This window comes from Perissodus microlepis, chromosome 8 (genome assembly GCF_051167445.1).
Source record: "Perissodus microlepis isolate ML-2025 ecotype Zambia chromosome 8, ASM5116744v1, whole genome shotgun sequence".
NCBI classification, from domain to species: Eukaryota; Metazoa; Chordata; class Actinopteri; order Cichliformes; family Cichlidae; genus Perissodus; species Perissodus microlepis.
In genome coordinates this window covers 6,238,166-6,260,821 of record NC_140468.1, presented here as the reverse complement: position 1 = coordinate 6,260,821, position 22,656 = coordinate 6,238,166, and the positions used below count along the sequence as shown (strand labels likewise).

At 38.9% G+C, this 22,656-nt stretch overlaps 1 protein-coding gene across 1 annotated transcript; it reads left to right on the top strand.

Annotated features, from left to right (window-relative positions):
• The first annotated feature begins 9,653 nt into the window (after nucleotides 1-9,653).
• Nucleotides 9,654-20,368, top strand: meox1 (mesenchyme homeobox 1). Its single transcript, XM_084937187.1, has 3 exons — nucleotides 9,654-11,359; nucleotides 16,879-17,051; nucleotides 18,911-20,368. The coding sequence occupies exons 1-3, from the start codon at nucleotides 10,852-10,854 to the stop codon at nucleotides 19,031-19,033; spliced, it is 804 nt and encodes a 267-aa protein (XP_084793313.1). The 5' UTR covers nucleotides 9,654-10,851; the 3' UTR covers nucleotides 19,034-20,368.
• The last annotated feature ends 2,288 nt before the right edge of the window (nucleotides 20,369-22,656 follow it).

Sequence of the window (22,656 nt, the reverse complement as noted above, 5' to 3'; positions counted from 1 at the left end):
GGAGAGAATATTTATAAATTGTCATTGAAAGACGTCACCTTTTGGTCTTATTTCCCCAAAAATGAAACATTTCAATATTGAAAATGAGATTCACATGATGTGTGGTTGTTTACACTTTCATCCAAGTCGGTGCCTAACCTATCCATCCACCTACATTTCCACTAGTCCACATTGGAGAGGTATGAGTCTTAGCAGAGATGCACAAACCTTTCTCCCTGTCACTGACTACCTTCTTCCAGGAGGATGCCAAAGTAATCCCAAGCGATCCAAGAGGCATAACCTCTCCAGCATATCCTGGGGTCGGCTTGGGTCTCCTCCCAGGACTTACCTTAAACACCTCACCTAAGAGGCAAATTGCCACCTTTATCGTGGCCGAGGTGTTTCTGTGCCCAGGAGTTATGCTGTCAGGGGAAATTTGAATTTGTAGGGCTTCAGAAGGAAAAGAAAAGTACTCTGGGGGCAAGGTCCAGACTAAAAGTGACTCAGAATGCCCCTATTAAAAAAAAAAAAAAAAAAAAAAAAGGACAGATTAACCTCACCCACACTGGAGCCAAACCTTAACCAGTGAGACCCAGCTGGGCCTAAAAAAAAGGCACATGGGCCCAGTCGCTTATGAGTTCACCACCCTCAAGAGGGACTGCAGGGGTCCTGGCATTTGCCAAACTAGCTTCCTAAGCCATTCTTCTAAATATCACACCTTTCTGGGTCACATCTAAACAAGCTAACAAGCTTTTTTTCTGAACAGCTGATCCACATTGGCTTTCTAAGCTCTCAATGCTCTTAGGAATCATCTTTAGTCTATAACCTGGCTTTGACCTGTAGTATGTTCTCTGGGAGTATAACTGTGGAAAAATAGTAAACAACTTCACAATGCAAGATGATGAGAGTCCAAAGCCTTGGAGAGCTATAATATTCCTCCACAATACCAAGAAACTGTTGCCAACACCTGACTCCAATCATACGTGATCATATGTGATTATTAGCACCTGTGGCTGCCCCCCTCCATCTCTCCCACACACATTCACATATAAAATGCGGTAAGTCTTGCAGACACTACATTTTCAGGAGCAATCACCAGATAGCTTGCAGATTATTCTTGGGATTGCTGTAATATTGGAACCGTAACCCTAAAAATAGTTTTTATGATGGATTGGTCAGTTAGTCAGACATCCAGAGATTTCACTTTAAAATACGATCCAAGTGCTTGCAGTAACGCAATGGCAAAAATGCTGAGAGCTGTACTGTTGTGGCCAAACATTACCTAAACTGTGCCATAGTCACATGTACTGTTACTGTTTTCTTTACAACATGTCCATTATTTCTTAATCACATATTACCAAATTCATTGGCTGTGTGTGTGTGTGTGTGTGTGTGTCTGTCTAGTAGTGGTGAAATGGATGAATGTCTGCGGCTAGTGAAGTCTGACTGCCTAAATACACATATTTCTAACTAATGACTCCAGATCAAACGCATTTTTCTATTAATCAAATGATTAATTTACATAACAAACTTTTCAGGGTCCAAAATGACATTTGAAAAGATCTAATTATGTCTGATTAACTGTTTAAATTCCAAAGAGATTCAGTTTACAAGGGTTTAGAAAAAACTTTAAAAAAAAAAAAAAAAAAAAAAAGTAAATCCTTAAAGCATAAAGCTTGAAAAATGACTTTTTTTTTCCATCTGTCTTCTTATTACAGTTTCCCATATTTGATTTACTGTAGGACTAGGGTGGGCCAAGGGCAACCTTCATCAGCACTGTGTTCATCCATGACTAAATAAAAATAGAAACTAGTGCATATTTTGGTCACTTCATACTGAATTACAGCAGCGCAGTATTGCAGACATGAGTGCATGACAAGTTTTTTTTTTTTTAATATGTCCAAATATGGCTTGCCTAATAACCACTCGTTAAATATTTAAAAAAAAGTGACTTTTGTTTATTCTGAGTGCATCATCCCCATTTTAAATAATGTATTCAATTCATGTGGGGGTTTATAGTATGCTAGTTTGCATTAAAATTATATTCTTTTCCATTTCGATCTCTAAAAAACAAAAATTTCATGTGGCTAAACCTTCTATTTAAATAACCATAAATTCATAATAAAATACACTTGTAAGAGTTATTAGTAGTTTAAGTAATCAACATTTATTAAAGCTGTTGAGACAATGTTGTCCAGCAATTTGGCTGTTTTCAAATATCAGGTTGCCACAACCATGTGAGACTTATTTAATATTATATTGAAGTCAAAAGGTAATAATTGTGAAAAGGATAATTCATCATGCAGAAGACCCAAGGTGGTGTTTAATAGGTGGAAGAAATGGTTTGCATTTCTTCCTTAAATATGGATAAAAATAGCTAAATCCCAATCATGTGTAGGCTGGCACACTCTGTGTCAGGTGGGCTACAATGCAAAATTAGGAAAATGTTAACTTGACAAAAATGATTAAAAAAAATATTACATTAAACATAAAAGTTAATAAAGGAGTCTAAGTAAAACCCAGAAACACAAGCCAGGTGGTGCAACTATAAGAGATCAAACCAATTATGTTGAAAAGATAATTGAATATACTATTTTAAACAAAAATGATGCACTCACATCCAAAACTACACATCAATGACGCCTATACAAACAGGCAAAAAAATTAAATAAGTTTGGCTGCATAAACCACCATATTTGAACGGAAAAATTACAAACACTAAAAGCAACATAACACCCACCTCTAGCATGCCACCTGTTCCTAATAAACTGTTGCATTCAGCAGTTCAATGCGGCTTCATGAGTCTGTTTAACTACTTTAAGCACTTTATGATCCACAATCCTGTTGCTTTGATTGTGTCTCAGTACTGTTATTTACTAAACAGGCAAAGTTTTAATCTAGCCTACTTAGCAAAAGATGGTACACACATAGCTAGCTAGCTTCTAGCTAGTGAACACAAGCACACTGGAACATTTAGGAGACAGGGAACCAGGTATTTTTGTTGGAGTTATATTGGTCCATAACATGAACAAAATAACCCAAAGAACTTACATTCAGCATGTGTGCAGAATCACACTTTATCTTAGCTTACAAGTTGCTTTTAGCCGCCATGTAGCCAAAACAATCATTAAAGCAGGTTTTATTGTGAAAGAGAAATCACCATTTTTTTCAACAGACCTAAAAACTGTTCTATTTTTATTTTAAGACATTTTCACAGCCAGGAGCACTGACATCATCCTGCTGTTTTGGCTAAGCAACCACAAAATCCTGCCCATTTGTCAGCATAGCAGTCAGTCATTTAGCTTGCGCAGCTAATGACTTTAGGTAATGCTGTTGGCAAACTAAGAATAAAAAACACACCATCCATTTCACCCACATCTCTCTGTGCCTGAAGCTGTTTGTACAGTTTATTGTGCATTACAAATTATTTTTGAAACAAGTTGGGCATGAATAACCACTTCCAGCTATTTCTCAATTTTCCCTATTTGTAATAGCTCTTATAAAAAGCAGTTTATACAAAAAAAATAAGTACAGTTTACTTACTTTTAAAAACATTCGAAATTTAACTGTATAATATAATTACAAGTAGTACTTGTTAGATGTGTTTCTATAATAATTCAGTCAGTAGTTTAAACATACAGATGCTACACATACCCAAAGATGTTTAACATGCCAAATATGATGACGTGATTATGACCTGGTCAGCAACTAAAATACTGTTTAAAGTTCGACCATGATGGACAAAGTTTTTGCTGAAGTGACTACCAGAGTAAATTCACCTTTGATTGGTACAGTACATACATATTGTTTTGTTATTTTGTAGACTGAGCCACTGGTACATTCTTGTTTATAAGGCTGCTCTTGTCTTGCTTCCATCTTACTGACCTACATTCATCAGAAAAGTGTGGGAAGTTATTGTCTACAGTCCCAAGACCTCAGTCCTTCTGGTGTCCCAGAAGTCCACACTGAATATGGAAAAAGAGATTCAAATTTGCAGCCTGGTCCACCTGGACTCAGCTGCAAAATCCACTAAAAATGTGATTTTTTTTTTTTTTAAATGACCTGGAGGCAGTTACTTCAAGCTGGAAAGGTTTTCCCTGAATAACACTATCCCTGTTTGTTGGAATGAGACAGCGACCTTTACTCATGTCGTAGGCTTTATTAGTATTTTGGTTGTTTTTCCATTTTACTCATTATCACTTGCACATTTGGTATACTTATTAATTCTGTGTGTATTTCTGTGTGTGTTATCAGTCTATCGCGCTGATGTTTGTCTTGGCCAGGACACTGCTGTAAAACATATTTAATCTGAAGAGTCATATCCTGGTGGAAAAGGGAGTAAATAAATATAAATAAAATATTTTTTTGTTGAATTAATTCTTCATTTGTTGTTCTCTTGGTGTTTGGGTAGGATGTTTGGCTGCTGAGGTCATCACAATTAAATTAGGAAAAGATTGTCAATGTCACAAGAAGATCAAGCCTGAGTTTAGTACTGTTTAGATGTTATATTTTATACTCAAAAAAATTCTTGATAATTTTTCTGGATAAAATAAAATCCACCTCTGTCTACCTGTGCTCATAGGGCTCTCAGCTAATGTTGACAACAAGACCTGGTCCATAAAAGATTATGTTCAGAATTTCAGTTTAAAATCTAGCATTGGCACCAAAAAGCACATGGATGTTTCAGACAGCTGGAAGTGCAGTCTAATGTCTATTTGTCACCAATAATATTCCGTCTCGGTCTCTGATTGGAAGAAGCGCACACGTGGTCCGTTTTGCACAGAAGAGTAGTCAAAAAATGCATCAAAGTGTCTTTTGTGTATAGCCTGAAGCAAAAACAAAAACTGTTGCTGTTGACTGTTGTGACTGTTGACCATTGCATTATGCCCATTACTCCCTTTGACTGGAGTTTTAGGTTTAGTCAAGCCAGCTAACTCAAAAAAGCCAGGCCATGTTGATCTTTATTGACACCCCTAAGCTCCGTGCCTCAGAGCACCCATGTTCTTGTATTCTGTGGTTACACAAAAGCAGATTTCATGTTGTGATTTTGGTTCTTGGCTTTGGTTCCAATAAGACAAGTGTTCCCTTGTTTATCAGCTCCTATATGTGTCCCAGCTGGACTGATGATATCTCAGTGTCATGGTTATTTAATCATGAAATTACTTAACGAGACAGAGTCAAACAAACCCAGAGACATTTAAGTGATTTTTTTTTTTTAACATTTGAAACATTATTTCAACATTATTCTTATTATGCTGTTTCCTTTCTTTATACACTTTTACCAGATTTTACTCAAAATCCTTTCTACTATATTCATTCCACGCTTGTTTTTCAAGACAGTAGCCGAGAAAAGGCTCCCACAGTCCAGTCAGACCCAGGTGAACATGAGGTCACAGGAGGTCATGCTGTCAGACTCAAGAGACTGATGGAGGGCTTTAATCCTGCCAGTGTCATGAAGATGGATCAGATGAAAACACACGCACACACAAACATTCAATTCATATGGAAGTTTGCATCTATAGGGACATGACAGCAAAGCAGTCTTTTACAAATTCTGCATGTGTGTGCGTACTCGAGCTTTCTCTTATTCTCTCTCTCCTCTCAGTTTCTCTCTGTTTTGCACAAACACACACTCTTAAACACACATGTGGCTAGACTGACAGAAACAGGTTGTCAGCAGGGTGAGGGGTGATGTGACTCATGTCCAGCTCATTTATCTGCAATGTGTGGTGCCTATGACTTCAGTCCACCGACTCATAGGCTTCTCAAAAACTCACCCCTTCACTTAAATAAACACAACGTTACAAGAAATGTTCACATGCATTACTAAATCTAATGTGTAAAACATTTTTCAACATAAACAAAACTTCGGTTTCTTAAAGGATAAGGCCGGTGATGGTATAGAGTTCTCCTATTGGAGACAAAGCCATTGAAAAGTCCAAAACAAATGACAGTTTGTTTGATGGAGTCAGTCTTTAAAAGCTGGACACACGTACTTTCTCCATTCTGCATAACCTCCTAAAATTTCTGGACACCCAGTTTAGCAGTGTTGCTCACTACTGTGATAGTAAAGAGGATTGGATTCAGGTACAATGATTGTAAAAATCAGCTGATTTTCCATTTTTGTGTTGTTTGAATATTGGTTGACAGTTGTATGTTTGTGGGAAAATAGAACATAAACTGCATGGCTTTTAGAATTGCAAAATGTAACAGTAAAATCAATTCGTTCCAATAAAATCAAGAGTAGCTGTAAAGTTAGGTAGTGAAATTTTAGAAAAGAGACATTGGCTCTTGGGCTCTGTCTTGCACTCTCACACTGCCTCTATGTTTCTACAGGAAATAATACAAAGATTTCATAAATTTTTTCTGCAATGAAAAGTTAATTTCATCCATTCAAGTTCTAAATCTGACCCACTGCTGAGAGCACAGAACAAAGTTTGCTTTGCTTTAAAGGCCGGAGATGTGGATACATGCAGACTAGAAACACGGGGCATTTTCCAATCTAGAAGACAACAGCAAAGATTTCAGATGTGTTTTCACTAGGGGAAATACTCTGTTTGGGTCACATGTGTGGCGATGGAGGAATGGGTGCTTGGATTGAGTAAGCAAGCTGTAAATTCTCCGGATGATTACCTGCTCTATTAACACACAAGCTCAATAGGACATTAGAAGGATGTTGCACTGGGGAGATGGTGAGGTAAAACCTAGCTGAAATTTCACAAAGATGTCCATGTAGTAGTAGATTGGGCTACAGTATGTGAGGCGTGGGAATTTTAGCAGTTCTCTTCTGAGCTCTATCACAGCTACTGGGACATTTTTATAAACTGTTTTATTTTTTTATATCCTATCAAGTCTATATTTAGGGTAAGTTCTGTTTTCCTTTTTACTTTTCCTTTGTGTGTTTGATATACTGATGCAGACCTTTATAACCCCTAAAGTTAGTGACAAGATATGGCAGATCAGATGTAGAACAACCCTGAAAATAAATTTATTCTATCACAACTTATTGCACAAATCTAGTATGCATGGGCAAGAATGTCATGTATGTATTTATTACATTCAAGATGAATGGCATTAATTTTCTGAATGAATTCTAGTACCATATTTTTCGGACCATAAGGTGCACTGTCGATGAACGAGTCTGTTTTCATTCATAAGGTGCACCGGATTGTAATGTGCGCATTAAGCGAAACAAAACAGTCAGATTAGTCAAATTTGACTCAACTTATTCTTCTTGCTTCATCCACTTCTGTACCATTGATTCATTAATGTTGAATTCTCTCGCAGCTGCTCTATTCCCATGTTGTTTCAGTATATTAATGACTAACCTTGTATTGTGGATGAATTATCTCAGTTCTCCTGACTGAAGTTTGGTCCGTTTACAGCATCCTGCCATGCGATAGCATTTGTCCCTAACCATCCTGAACCCGTTAACTTTTATCGAGTGGAAAAAAGTTAGCGTTCATCCTCTAGCTTCACTGTGTTTATGTTATGCTAACATAGCTGTGTCCATAGCGATCGCGTAGCACATCATTATATACCAGCTAGTTCAACTTCAGTAACCCTGCAAACGCCACTGCTGTTTAGTTTTCTGTCTTCATTTATGTTGGAAGTGATGGCAGAGCTGTATGTTTTAATTTTTTCACAAAACTCTCAGTCAGAGCATGCTATATCATGTTTAGGTGGAAACTAGCGAGCTAACTTCAAACTCCGTTAAATTTAATAAATTCTGTTTTCATGGATGCCTGGATGTTAAACTTAATTGTTACACCTGGTAAAGCAGCAACGCTGATCATTTTATTAAAGATGAAAGAATTTAGACAGTTTTTAAGTCTCAGTGATGCCGCAGTGTTTGTTTGACTTTGGGACCTGAAATTGACAGAGTTTTGGACCCAGATTACTCCGCGAGGCGCCTAACTACGGTAGCTGTAATGCTCCAACAATATGTCAAGCGGTGCGGCTTCGTAGCTTACCAAAGTCATACTAAAACATTTTTGACAGATTTTGGAGCGCCGTGTAAGTTCAGTAAGCACAAGCAGAATTCATACATAAGGGGCACTGGATTATAAGGCAATTTTTGAGAAAATTAAAGGATTTTGCGCCTTATATTGCGGAAAACACGGTAATAGCTATTTATCCATATATTAATTTAGAGGTTTTGTGCAGTTTTAGAAAAGCATGTGTGTGATTTACAAAAGCTGCAGTATTTTCTAAAAACAGGTGTAGTGACTTCATTTGAATATCAAGTACAAAATATAGGATGGGTTGGGTTTTTTTAATATCAGTACAATTACCAGTGAATTGCATTTTTAAATCAGTGTGCTTGATTTTAAATATTCTCCTCTCTATATTTTGCACCTTACGAAAAGAACTCCCAGAAATACATGTGCAACGGGGTAAAGTGCAAAAATCTGAGTTCCCACCTCTTACATTGGTTTGGTGACTGCGCTGTCTTTGTAAAAACAGACAGTTTTTTTCTTTGCCAAAACCAAAAGCACAATATGTCAATAAATCTGGCCCTAAATCTCTTTTCTTACTCAGCAGGTCTGTCCATATACCAATTCAAATTGTATTTGTCAATAGAACAAAGCTATAACTCTTCTGGATCCAGACGTTTCCACATATTCATAAGCAGATATCTGCTAATGTTTACTTGCTTGACTTTACTTCATTTGGCTTTGTAGGCAAATTCATTTTATGCTGACCGTTTCTATATCCTTTAATGTCAAACACATAGCTTCTCACATTCACTGAAACACATAAAAATACCCTGCGTGTCTTCTTCTTGAAACACACGCACATGTGCGCTCTCTTAATGACGTAAATTTTCACATTGCACACACACACACTCACAGACCCACTAATTTATACTGACACACAGATGGCCTCTTCTTTGACCACAAATGTAGAGTAACTCCTGCTCCCTGCGGTGTGGCCAAGGCTCAGACTGCCAGTAAAAGCGAGGGATGCTTCATGGCTCAACAATTTGCTGGCTAAATGGAAAGGGTTTGGTGTGTGACCTCAAACACTCTCCTTTCTTCCTCTCCTTCTCCATCTCACTTACTCTCTTCTCTTTTGTCCACTCCTGGTTTAGTTGCCCGTTTCCTAATCTGATTTAATGTCATTCCAACCTTTTATTTGTTGCTATGACGTTTTACTTATTATTTTTGTTTTGCGGCAACTGAATGAAATGTTCTCAAAAGCAGGTCAAATTATTTTCTAGTATTTAGAAAATGAAAGAGGGCAATTTCAACTCCTGTTTTTTCTTCACGGCTTCAAATCAGTTCTCCTTTAGCGTGCTTTGTGTCTTTATTAACATGTTTATTTTCTCACTTCTTTTCCCACAGCTTCCAGTTTTATTTTCAAGGTGCGATATGAAAGGTCAAGACCAGAGTAAGGACGCGTGAGTAAGGCAAACAGCTCAGCTCGCAAATATGAGCAGTATGAAGAAAAACTGCATTTAAGTAAAGTGCGGTTCAGCGGGTTTATTGGGTAACAGATACGCTGAAATTGAATCCAAAATTTGGTTTAGCCAAAAAGGTTTCAATGGTATTAGAGACATTACTTCATGGGGAAGTGGCTTCTATCATGTGTAGCATGCAGAGATTAGAAATCAGCGATCAGAAAATTGAATAATTGCATCCTTGCTTCATGCGAATGCGGTTAATCTACATGTGATTGGTGTCGCAAACAATTGCTGCTGACGCTGCTTGACATCTCAGAGAGATTTAGTAAGAGATGCAGGATCACAAAATTAAAATGAACTGACAAAGACCCCCCTCTCCCCTCCCAGTCCCAGTGTTTGCTTAGGGGAAATATTAGATACGACGGTGAAATTTCATACTGTGTTTCAATAACGTGAGAAAACCTCAGGAGGTGTGAGCGCTTGAATAGTCAATATCAAATCCAGTTGTCCTTTCACCTCAAAGTTAAATAAGTCCAGCCAGGTGGATTTAGGTGTGTTGCAGTAATGTGCACACACACTTACACAGCCATAAAAACAGCACGAGAAAAAAAGGAAAGACTTTTCAGATTGGAGAGGACAGGCAAGGATCAGGGGTGCAGAGGGAAAGGGTTACGGTTAACTTTCCTCTAAAGGGTGTCAAAAAAGGAACTAAATTGGGTGTCAGAAAGCACTAAGGAGTTGAAATAAGTCAGGGTCCCCAGCTCCCATGTGGGTGGGTGCTTGCTTTATACTTTTCAGACAATGTCCCTTTAAAAGCACCACGTCTGGAAAGCCCATTAGATGTGCATATAAAATTTCCCCTGTGATTAATAGTTTGATGAGGCAGGGTTGGTTGGAGGGTACTACCAACATGTGGCCGGCAGGGCTCCTCCTCTGCAGTCTCACGTTACACTCCATAAACTTGCCACTCTTTCCCACCTATATGTTTAAAAAGGAGGAGGGCTCACTTGTCAAGAATGCCTTAGAAGAGTTGTGAAAACAGCCAGCCCGAGAACGGGAGTTATACAGTTGTGGATGCCGCTTTCCCGAAGAGCAGCAACTTGGTTAGATCTGGGAAGGAGAGAGGGTGTGTGTGAGAGCGACGCAGAAGGGAAAGTGTGTGAGAGTGTGTCAGGACCAGAGGCTCCAAAGGACGTCACGCACGCTCCCAGAGAGAGAGGGAAACGTGCTGTCACAGGAAGGTGTCTATCCTCACGTGCTCTGGGCTGTGGAAGAGTCAACAGCCTCTGACAGAAGTGAGTAGATGCAGTGAGACGATGGTGTTCATTTAGTCAGCTGAAGTGGATATTACTCAAAAGTGACAAAGATATCGATTTCTAGTCCTAACTTACTTTCTGAGAGAGGTTGAAATTCCTCGACAGGGAAAAGACTGTGCTCGAGATCGTGCGAAGGGTTTTTGCATCACGATGGATCAGCCAGCCAGCAGCTGCATGCGGAGTGCCCATCCCAGCAGCCCCATCTGGGGCTGCATGAGGAACCCTCACTCTGGGGTCCCAGGGGTGAATCTGCAGTCGCCCTACCAGCAGGCCCCGTTCTCCCTCCACCAGAAGCCTGAGTTCCTGGCCTACACAGATTTCTCCACCTCCTGCCTGGTGTCGAGCACGCCGCACGCAGCCTACCCTCGCGATGACAGACTGTACCAAGAGAGCCAAGGGGGTTACCAAAGAGCTGACTGGCAGTTCAACCAATGTGAGACTCGTGTGAGAGCACCTGAGGCCTGCCCGCCTGTTGCCCCTGCAGTAATAGGTGGCGGCGGCGGCAGTGGGGCTGGAGGGCCTGAGCTGGACAGTGTAGGGGGGGACAGGCTTCCAGGCACCGTGCCCGGGTGTATGGAGGGAGAATACTCACCCCAGAGCGTGGCGTCGGCCGATTCGGACAAGAAGAGCTCCAATAAGAGGAAAAGAGATGTCACAGGTAAGCCAGCGAGCTGGGATCAAGGGGTGCCACCTGGTGTGTGTTGGTTTAAAAGTATAGGAGAACAGGAAAAACAGTGATCTCTACAGGCATTTGAAAGCAAATAGCCAAATTTAGGAGTGGTAAAAAAAAAAAAAAAAGTAGACATATTGTTTTTGTGTTTTGGGTCTCTGATAAATTTTAGACTAAAAAAAAAAAAACACTTCCACAATTTTTTTCCTTTAGTTTTTATGCCAAACTACTGCACAGGTGTAAAAACAGATCAACTAAAAACAATATTTACGTCATTCTTACCTCACTGAAAATCAAGAAAATACGCATCAAGGTCAAGAATTCCTCCCGCGCCCTGTATCACAGCTGGCAATGACACAAATTCTCTGCATTTCCTCATCAAATCAGCCTTAAAGCAGCACACTCACACGATTGCTATGTGAAAGGTGAGTAGGTGACGAGACTTTTGTGTTCAAGACACACTTTAAGTAGCAGTTGCATCCTCTTATTGTTCCAGCGCTTTCAAAAGGATGATTCATGAGGCATTTGAACTTTTCATTTTGCTGCTGTAGCCGTTGGAAAAAGACCTTTGATTTATTACAGCAGGGCGACATTAAAAATTATGATAAAAAACAAAGTTGGGTGTGAAGAGGAAAGCGTTTAAAGGCCTTTTGGGGATTTTGCACTGTATTTTTCTCCTGAACACAATCCTGTTGCGTATTGATTGCTGCTATGAATTTTTCAAGCGGATAAAAGGGTTGAAAAAAACTGTATTTGGTGATATTTCAATGTATTTAATTTAATTTTATACAATTTTTCTTTCCAGATATTTCCTAAAAAAATTCCCACAAAAAAGGACTTTTAAAAAGGTATTTTTATTCTCAAACATCAATAAGAAGTAATGCCCTTAGATAATTTCGCCTATCATATTTCACACTTGCTAATAGGACACAAAAGTAACAGATAGCCACGACAGACCAATCCTAAAAGTTTCAGGCGAAACATTAGCAGCAGAACAACAGGCCAAAGGAAACATTTAGTTTTAAAGTGAATCTAAATGTGTGAAGGTTTTATTATGGGGACTGTCACCCTAGGAAAATAAAAACACATCCAGCACATATGGAGCGTTCATATTTCATTTGTAGACATTTTTGGTAAATTTAGCCTGTAATAAACACAGTGATTTATGCGTCTTACGGGAAAGAAAAATGAGCATCCATACTTTGGAAAAAATGTAACTTTTTACACATTTTAATATATATTTAAATTAAATTTTGTTATAGTGCTCAAGCAAGTGTGGAGTAATTGTTATTCATATAGCCAACACACCACTTGCCAGACAAATATCAAAGAAATTAAAACAAAAGTTAAAAAAGGGGAACCCAAAACAGAATTAAAAGACCAAGACAAATACAAAAATAACACTTAAATAAGAGCGATGAGTGTCCAGAAATGTTAATATTGAATTCAAACCACATAGAGAAGTACACTAGTGCATGTTGCTAAAGATGGTGTCATCTAAAGTGTCCAGTATTTAACCTTGACCTGTCCAAACATAACAGACCATGTCTGATTGTAAAGCGTGCAAATTTGGAAATACTACATGACCAATGCATGCAACAGACATGAGTCTAATTGAAAAAGAGGAGGTGAGGGAGCACCCCACACACCAGCCCACTCCACCCACCCTCCTTTTTTTTACCTTATTGTAACCTCCACTCTCTACGCTGAAAACATGCCAGACCACGTCTGGTAAAATCACTTTCCTGTGAGCCCACTTCTTACATTCTTATCCATTGACATTTTCCTGTCGTTAAGCCGTAACATAATCTCCCACTGAGTGCATGCAACATGTCTGACCACTGCATCAGTTCTGGGTTTCAGAAAAGAACCATTCACTTTTTCGAATTGACTAGCTGGTAGGAGAGCATATATTAGGAAAATGTCCTGAAGGCATTCACATTACATGCACATACATAGCAGCTGCTATACAGTCTGCTTCTGTGTATTTGTTCTGATATGGAAATGTGGTGCACTCGGGTAAAGTTTCCAAATGTTTAAAACCAAAATGATATGATCTGACATTGACTGCAATCCAAAATTTGACCATCATAACACTGTGTGATATTTAACAGGGATGCTGTTATAAACATTTGACTGTTGCTGGCCCTAAAATCAATATGGTTTTGATATAAAATTTTAAGGTCTGACATGCATGAAAAGGAGTTCTGCACCATTACAAAATGAGCGTGTTAACACTTAACACAGTAACTGTTAGGAAATACTTCCTTTAACAGCTCGGATGGTTTTGCTACATGCATTTTGCTTTTTCAACAATTTAACTGCTTCTGTGAACCATCCATATACAAACAAGCAATAAATGTATACTATAAAGTACTGCAAAAATGATTCTACACGTGCAAAAAATGATTTTTCAGGTAGGTGTAAAAATGTTTTAAAAAAAATATTTTTTAAAGCTGCTGGTTTTGATAAAATGCAGCATGATCTGCACAAATGTACATCATACCTAGGGGTCCATGACCATAAGCCAAGGGTATAACAGCCAGAAAAATAGAAAATTGTGCTCAGTTACTGGAAATGTACAACCATAAAATCTTTGGCTTGATAGAAAGATATACTGTTGCCCATTGCATCACAAGCTTATGAAGTATTTTGGTTAAAATATCTTAGAATACAAATAGTTTGCAACTATATGCTTAATCTCTATTAGGATTAGGACGATGAATGAGGTTCTTGGTAAATGTTATTCCTTTAATAAATGCCTAGTAAGTTTGAGCACCATTCTCATAAAGTGTTATAATAAGAAATTAAACATTTATTAACTGAGAACAGTTTAAAGATGCTATCTAAAGGGGTTAAAATAAACTTTAGCCAATAAACTGTCTTAATACATTGTGAAATTCAGTCTTGAACTTTAGCACACACATTTTTGCGATCAGTAGTTTTCGCCTGGGGTTTTCTGCTTTAAAACAATCACTAATTTACAACAACTTTAATTCAGTCCTGATGAAGACAAACTCCTTTTGCACCATCCACCCAGAAAGGCACCAAATGCTGTTTGCCTTTGGGAGACCCTGCTGTGTGCAGAAGCCCTCTCCCTGGTAGTTTATGGCCTCTGGCTGTGCAGGATATTTATTGGGGGCCTGTTTGGTGAGAGCCAGTATGTGCCCTGCCAGGTGTTCAAAGCAGCTAAACCTGTCTTGGGAAATTTCAAAAGTCGGCACACTTGAGGATGCCCGTCGATAATGATACTTGAACCACAAAAACAAATCTTCTTTTTTTTCCTAACAAACCACATGGCACATCAGGCGTTTGTACACAAAAACTACACGTGTGCACAAACACTGTATGTCCTGGTTTGCCCAGTCACATCTGGCCCAGGTGCTGCAGTCCATTTCACATTCTGGCACACTGCTCTGGCAAGCACAGAGCAGAACTTCTCACTTTGACAAATTAGAACCATTTTCTGGTGATTACATCAGCTGCTGGTGTCTCTACCCCTGCACAATTATTACCGAAACTCATTCCCTTCAATACACAGGAGAGGTTTTACTTAAAGGTAAATCAACCAGCTTTCATATATGTTTATCTTGTTAATGAGGTTTAAAATTTGGCCATTTTCTAAGCTATGTGAGAAATGCAGGGAAATATATAAATGTATAAACCGCATTATTTCTTGAATAATCTTAGGCTGTGGGTTTTCTGACTGCCACATTCACAGAGATATCTCAAGGGTTTTTTTCTGATGCTTGCTGTCATGTAAAGATGAGTTAATGTGAATCTGCCCCGAGTGCTCCCACGGGGACTCTTCTGACACACACACCCACACCGACGTAGCACTCCGACCTGGAAACATCCGCACCTTTGTTCTTTTGTTAGAGGCTTTAACGATGTTCCGCTGCATTCCTCCACTAACTTAGGCCCTCTGTGGCTGGTTTGGTGGCCCCTGCCCTGTGCTGATACGCTCTTACATACATAAATCGTGAAGGAATGTTTAGAGGAAGACATTTGCACTTACAGCATGTGTTCATGAACAGACAAATAAGGGGAAATAAGCAGCAGAAAATAACCCCGGCATGCGCAGGTTGCAGGTGTACGCGACTCGTGAGGCCAGGTCATGGTGGTCTCTTTTAAAAGTGCTGGTTTTAGTGTTTACTATATGAGGGGCCACCCTTTAAAGAGCCTTTGGAGTTATGGTTTGTTGGTTGAAAAGGGTCTTGAGGTCAGTTTAATTGCGAACTAGAGGCCAGTCACAAAATGAGTGGGGAGCTAATTTAAATCAGATTAGCTGTGAATGATAGGAAAATGAAAGGTCTCCAGGTCAAGTAGCACACTTGCATGTGTAGCTGCTTGTGAAGAAAAGGGATGCTGATCATTTTTATTTAGTTTTAAACAAAAATTATGGGATCGTACAGATCATTTATTACCTTCACTGCAAACAGCTTTAAAGCATTGGTTTCCTTGTGTCACCTGACTTTCCCTTTAAATTGATCCAAACAGACTCATAGAGAAAGCCATCAACACAGCTTCTTAATGTCCAAATATTCTTATCTGAATTCATGTATACCACTGTTCCTTATTGAGCACTTTCAGCTGTTTCTGTATAATTTTCTCTTCAATCTTTTAACATATATTTAGCAAATCTCTTTATTGTTATTCATGATTTTAGCAGAATATTAGCTATAATTTTCAATTTATTCATTTTAGCTTGCTATATGAACTATTATTATTATTATTATTATTATTATTATTATTATTATTATTATTAAACTATGTACAATATTTAGTCTGGGCACAAAATTATTTATAATTATAGCCAATTTTTTCTATTAGTCTATTATTTATCTAGTATGTTAAGTTAAAATTGTATTTGATGATCCACATTTTAACTAACAATTTCAATTTGGTAGCCATCCTATTAACTAAGAAAATATTCATAACCTTAGCTTGCCATTGAAACAATTTTTCACAATGTTTAGCTAGCTAAAGGTATTAACTGGCAGACACACCAACACGCAGAACCTTCTCATTTTTACTGATAATTTTAATCTTTTAAAGTTTCGATTCTTATTGGCCATTAGGCTTACTCTTCTATTTTACTGATTTATGCCGTTATCTTGGCTGGATAGTGACTCCCTTGTGTAGTGGTTAATATTTTTACATAACCTAATACACAAAAGGTCTGCAATTCAAAACTAGGAAGAGAGACAAATCCTTGGAAGGGTTGCATAAGAAAGGGCATCTGGTGTAAAAATCTGTGCCAAATCAAATATGTGGATCCACCCACTGTGGCGACCCCTTGGGAGCAGCTGAAAAAAGCTATGCCTTTACTTTGACTTTTGATTAATAGTCATTTCTTCACTCAAACCTCAATTCATAAATAGTTCCTTTTTTTGTATCTGTCGACAAACCCATTAGAGTACTTTGACACCTGATTGGGAATCTCTGGTTTAAAGGAATAAACTGGCAAATGGCTCGCACTCTATGAAATGCCTTTCTCTTTCCAGATATCCAGGAGTCCAGCTTTAAGGTGGATTCCAGCTGCAAGGCAAGAAAAGAGCGCACAGCATTCACCAAGGAGCAGCTGAGAGAACTGGAGGCAGAGTTCACCCACCATAACTACCTGACCAGGCTGCGTCGCTACGAGATCGCTGTAAACCTGGACCTCACAGAGAGACAGGTACAACACTTTTCCCTAATATACAATTTCCAGCAGGGCAGGATGAACCATAATGTTATCATTCCACATCAACATCATACAACATCTTGGAACATATTGGAAAGCCTTAATGTCTGTCCTTCCCCTGTACTAAATACCAATGCATAAACACAGCGGCATTTGAATTACAATGAACATGTTTTTTCCACAGTAGTTTTCATTCTGTGGTTCTAGCAGAATGACATGCAGCTTTAATGAGTGGGTGGCAGCTCCAGACTCGATGAAATCGGGCGAACATGTGTCGATGCTGCTGGATCAAACCCCGGTCTGCTTGTCAAGCCACTGTCCCTCTCAGCTCCTTCTAATGAGGCCGTGGTGCCACAGTGACCACACATGCTGCCGTCTGCTCCTAAATCTATTTCCCAGATCCCTAAAAAACACACACACATACATGGACAGAAATGTTCACACACAGCCAGGTTCCATCTTCGCTCAGGGCTCCCACTGCAACCAGACAGCGCTTTCCAATTCATCCTACATGCTTTGGCAGTTTGCCGTCCTTTCAATCAGTCCTGAGTAATGGACAGGCTGAGGTTTATCTGAATCCCAGAGCTGTAGGGGAGGACACTTCTAGTGGGATGTGCAGGGGTCACCTAAGGCTTCCTTGAATTGTGCACACACAGGTTGGAGTTAATTTGAATCTATTTGAGAGAGTTTAGTTTAGATTTTTAAGGGAAATAAACCTGTGCTTTTGTCTGCAAATTGACATATTCAAGTTGTTTTAAAACCTAATAACTGCGTATGCATAGCCTGGTTATAACTTAAGGTTTATTTGCATTAAAATACATGTATTTCTCTCTGCCATGGAGCATCCCACACACAATTCTTCTGTTGTAAATACTCACTACCGTACCAAATCCGCAGCTAAAAATAATCTTCAAAATGTATTGTTTCCTCCACTGTGAATAATGTTAACTAAAATGTACAGGCCCCAGCTGTTTGAGGAACCAACTGTATTAGAGACCTACTGATAAAGGCTTAAGTAAGACATTTTCTAAAGCTTTAAATAAACTATCTTGGTCACAGACTTAACAAATGCTCACTCTTCATTTTTTTTTTCCTGTCAGTTTTTCTCTGTAATTTTCCCAGGTCTCAGGAAGTGTGTGTTTTTGCAGCTATTTATGTCTGGATAGTTAAAATATGAGCTCATTCTCATTTTTGAACAGCGCAAAGATACAGATGAGCACTGTCCACACCACAAGTACAGTAAACTCACATCCTGTGTAGGCTGACTTCCTGACAGTTGACTTTTTTGACCTGCTGTCTATACGATACTCTCTCCCTCCATTTGGAGTGATTTTGCAGCCAGGCCTCAGTGCTTTGTACTGACAAGCCGTGCTCCCTGCAAGGCCAATGCAAACCAAGTGAATTTATAATCTGTGCTGGGAGATTTGTGGAGGATTATTTGTCTATTTTTTTGCTGACCGTGTTGTAAATTTTGCTAAAAATTGCAAACTGGAGAGAAAAGCCACAGTGATCCTGTTACACGTTCAAATATGGTGAAAAATTCAAAGTACTGTGAGAAAGGTATCTGGTTTAGATTTGTATTGTCCTAAGACCACAGCCTTTATTCGTAGTGCTAAGTGTTTATACTACTAGATCTACTATTGTTGTTTTCAATTAATGATCTATAAAAATCTAAAAACCTGATCACAAAAGACAAAGAATACTGTGAAATCAACCTTTGACATCTTAGCAATTTTGTCCCTAATCCACAATTAACTACATTAATTTACCTCAACAGTGTATCCATGCTAACGACTTTGAGGAGTCATCATTCTATATGCTAATTTAATATTTCCTGTGTTTTTCCACTACAGGTTAAAGTTTGGTTCCAGAATCGGCGAATGAAGTGGAAGAGAGTGAAGGGAGGACAATCGGCTTCGCCCAACGAGCTGGAAAATGACGACATAGACTCAGCTGCTTCACCCAGCTCTGAATGATGTTTTTAAAAAATTGTCTTTGGACAAAAAAAAGAAGAAGAAAAAAATAACGAGGCCTGCGCTCAACTGGACACCAACGCAACCTTTGATTTTATGGAAAGTTGGCTCCAGGAACCAAATAATTCCAGAGACTTTTTCATTCCCAAGAAGAAAACACCAAGCATCCGTCACTGTTTTCTGTTGTAAATAGTTGATTTATGTCCATAATGAACTGTATTTTCATACAACTTTGATAAATACTACATTTAAGAGGCCCACTCTTGATACTCCTGATCGTTGTAAATTAGTGACAAAGTCCATACAGCAGCTTTAAGGCTAGTGATGACATATCAGCCCATGATGTGATTGTGTTTGAGGTCCTCCCCTTTGCTTCCAGTATTGTAATCATGGCCTTTGACGCTTGACTACAACCACCTGGGAAAACTCAGACTGCACGAGAGTTGCCAAGGCCTAAGTGCCTCCGAATCAGATTTTTTTCTTTTTTCATTTTGAGAGTTTCTTTTTCCTAGAATATAGTTTTTTGGGGTTTTTTTCTTTTCAGTAAGGCATTTTTACTACGTTTTATACCATTTGAATGTTGTTGATAAAACACAGATGTTGACTGTTTCTGCAAATAAAATAAATCATCTGTTGCAAAATGGGAAACATATTGGTAATTTCTTCCACCTGCAACAGTTGAGTTATGACTGGACAGTAGGTACAGTAGATGTGTATTTTTGGCAGATGGTTTTATTATGTGTGACTATAATTTCTAAAAGCAAAATAATTACTGATAGTTCAGTTTCCTTCCATTTGCTATTTCTGTTGGCAGGGGAAAGCAGAAGTATTAAATAGTTTGCATGTGTGTGCACTTAAAGGATGCAGCGAAATATTGTAGCTATATCAAACACTGTGGTGCACTTATTGGTGGTTGTTTAAAATATCAGTGTTTTGTACCATGATTTAAAATGATGACTCTTCTTCTTGTGCAAGGGCTAAAGAAATAGCACACAAAAAATATTTTTTGCTCAATCTAACAAACAAAACTGCACCAATCAATATTCTTAATCGGTCCGTTTATCAGTGAGTGTACAATATAATGCAACCAAATAGGAATGAACTCATAAGCCTGTCCTTTGACCATGTAGTCAAAGAGCAGTTTTTAATTTTAATGCATTTTAATGTTTTTAACATGACAAACAGGAAGCATGATTAGTTATGAGCCACATGGCCACTGTGTAATAAAGTCAACACCCTGCAGCTCCTGTTTGCATGCTGCATATATGTGCCAGCTGTGTGAACACTGATTAAATATACACAGGACAGTGTTGTTCTATGGTATTGGGCTATTTTATGTCAGATTATATACCTGAGCATTACTATGACAAAAACATTGACCTGATTATCAAATTTATCAATGCTATCTACTGCCTACTTGTGTTTTTTTGCCTACTACTGTATATCACTTTTATTTCAGACTTTTTTAATTCTTGGCTAAATTTAACTTGCAAGATAGCCCGTTCAACCACTGTTTTATAAATAGCGGCTATAGTAATCGAAACTGAAACTGAAATCCACACTGGTGACGTTGAAACCGGAGACCTGAGAAACTGAATAACATTCCTCACTCCAAGCGACTAAGAGTGAAATAATCACTGATGACAGCAATTGGGTGGGACCAAGAGAAACCTTTCTCAACTTCCAAGCAATTGCAACAACTACCAAATACAGCAAGGAATACAGCTGATTGACATATGACCTGGTAGTAAATATGTTAGAGGATTACCCAGGCAATCAGGGCCTGCAATGTCCACAAGCATCCAGCTGTCAGCTGCAAAGTGGCGTGCAATTAGCAAACCATTTCCAGTACATAAGAAGCTTAAAGTTAGGCAACTTCTGAGCTAGCTGTAACTTAGCTGCCACAGCCACTGTTGTGTATTTGTGACTGGCTAAATAGGCTAATCACAAACACACACACACACACACACACACACACACACACACATAAAAAAAACATGCCTTGTGCTGTATTGATAGTAATGCATAATTCTTTTTACCTTGGTAAGGAGGAAAACAAATCCTGTTATTCCTAGCTTTTCCGACTTTTCGATTAGAACTCGCTCAACTTGTGAGTGATGTCATTCCCAGCTCAAACTTCCGAGGTAAACAGAATGCAGCATAACTTGTCTTTTCACTAAAATCTAAAATCAGGATAGTTTTTGTTTTTGGAGAGTTTGTGTTGGAATTTGCATTGGAACCTGTGTTGCACTTGGAGCCAGTCATTTGTTGACATTAGCGATTGTTCCATTTAAAAGCTAACATTGGCTAATGTTGCTAATGAGTGTTGGAAGCTGGAAGCGGAAGAGAAGTCTTGACTCAAGGTAATTAACAGCAAGCATAAACATCACATGATTTGGATATTCATGGCAATTCACATAGAAATACACATAGAAATAACACTGGCTGTTTCTGTTTTTTATGTTTAATCCATTCACATCGCCAATAAAAGTGTTTAATCCACAAAAATGCTGCTAACACAGCCCTAATGTTGCTTTTGGCCTTAGTAATTTGGTGCATTCACACTGATGCCATGCCTTATTTTCAGCAGCAGGCAGTCTCCTACATACAAAGTCATTTTGTGTCAACATGATGTCAGCCTGAATTATGAATTCATTTATTTTGATAATGAGGCTAAAAGCATTCATGTAAATGTGCAGATATGTGTGCATTGTGACCTCATGGGCAATGGTTACATGGTCCCAGGTGCAGTGAAACGGTTACAATATAAGAGGGTTTCTCCAAGAAAACCTCATCAAGAAGGATTATGTAGTCCATGCGCAGTCCTGCAACCTCCAACGTCCCACCTGATGATGGCATAATTATCTTCATTAATATCTCAAATGCAGGTCGGATATCCCTGAGGTCAGATTGGAATCAGCTCTCATCAACGCCCACACAGATCCTGTCTATATAGCACGGTAATCCTTAAGAATGTTTTCATAGTGGCAAGTGGTCTCCCATAGACTCAACACAGATCACGGTGATTGGTCTACAGTGACCTGAAAAGCACTGGCGGAGCTATAAGTAGATGTGAGTATGTTTGAGCGTCTGAATAGGAACATTCATTTTTGCACACCATCACTGTCATTCCAGTGAGCTCACAAAGGGTCATTAACCTGACAAGGTGGAGTCAAGCTCCAAAAGCTAAAGTATTTGGCCCCTACACACTATTTTCAACGGAAGCATCTGGATGGGGCCAATTTGATCTCAACCTGAGTGGAACCTAGACAAACCCACGCACGGGGCCCTGAGGACGAGTGGAAAAAAAAAAAGAAAGAAGGAGAAAAAAAAAATGCTGGCTGACCACTTGTGTATGATGGAAAAGGGAAATAATAGGTGGGTATGGGTGAAAAGACGCCTTCTCAAGTACAGGATGTTGTTGTAGCAGGTAGCCAGTCATCCAATTTCCTGCTTCCCAAAGAAAACAAGAGCTCGAGCATAGGAGTCCTCAGACTTACAATGGTGGGCCTATGCTCAGACTCCGGCCAACCAAACAAAGCCTTCAGAGGTTACTGCCCTTTTTGCTGGTCTGCAGGGACCGGAGTTAGTGAGAGGGTGGGATGGTTGTTCCACACACATACACA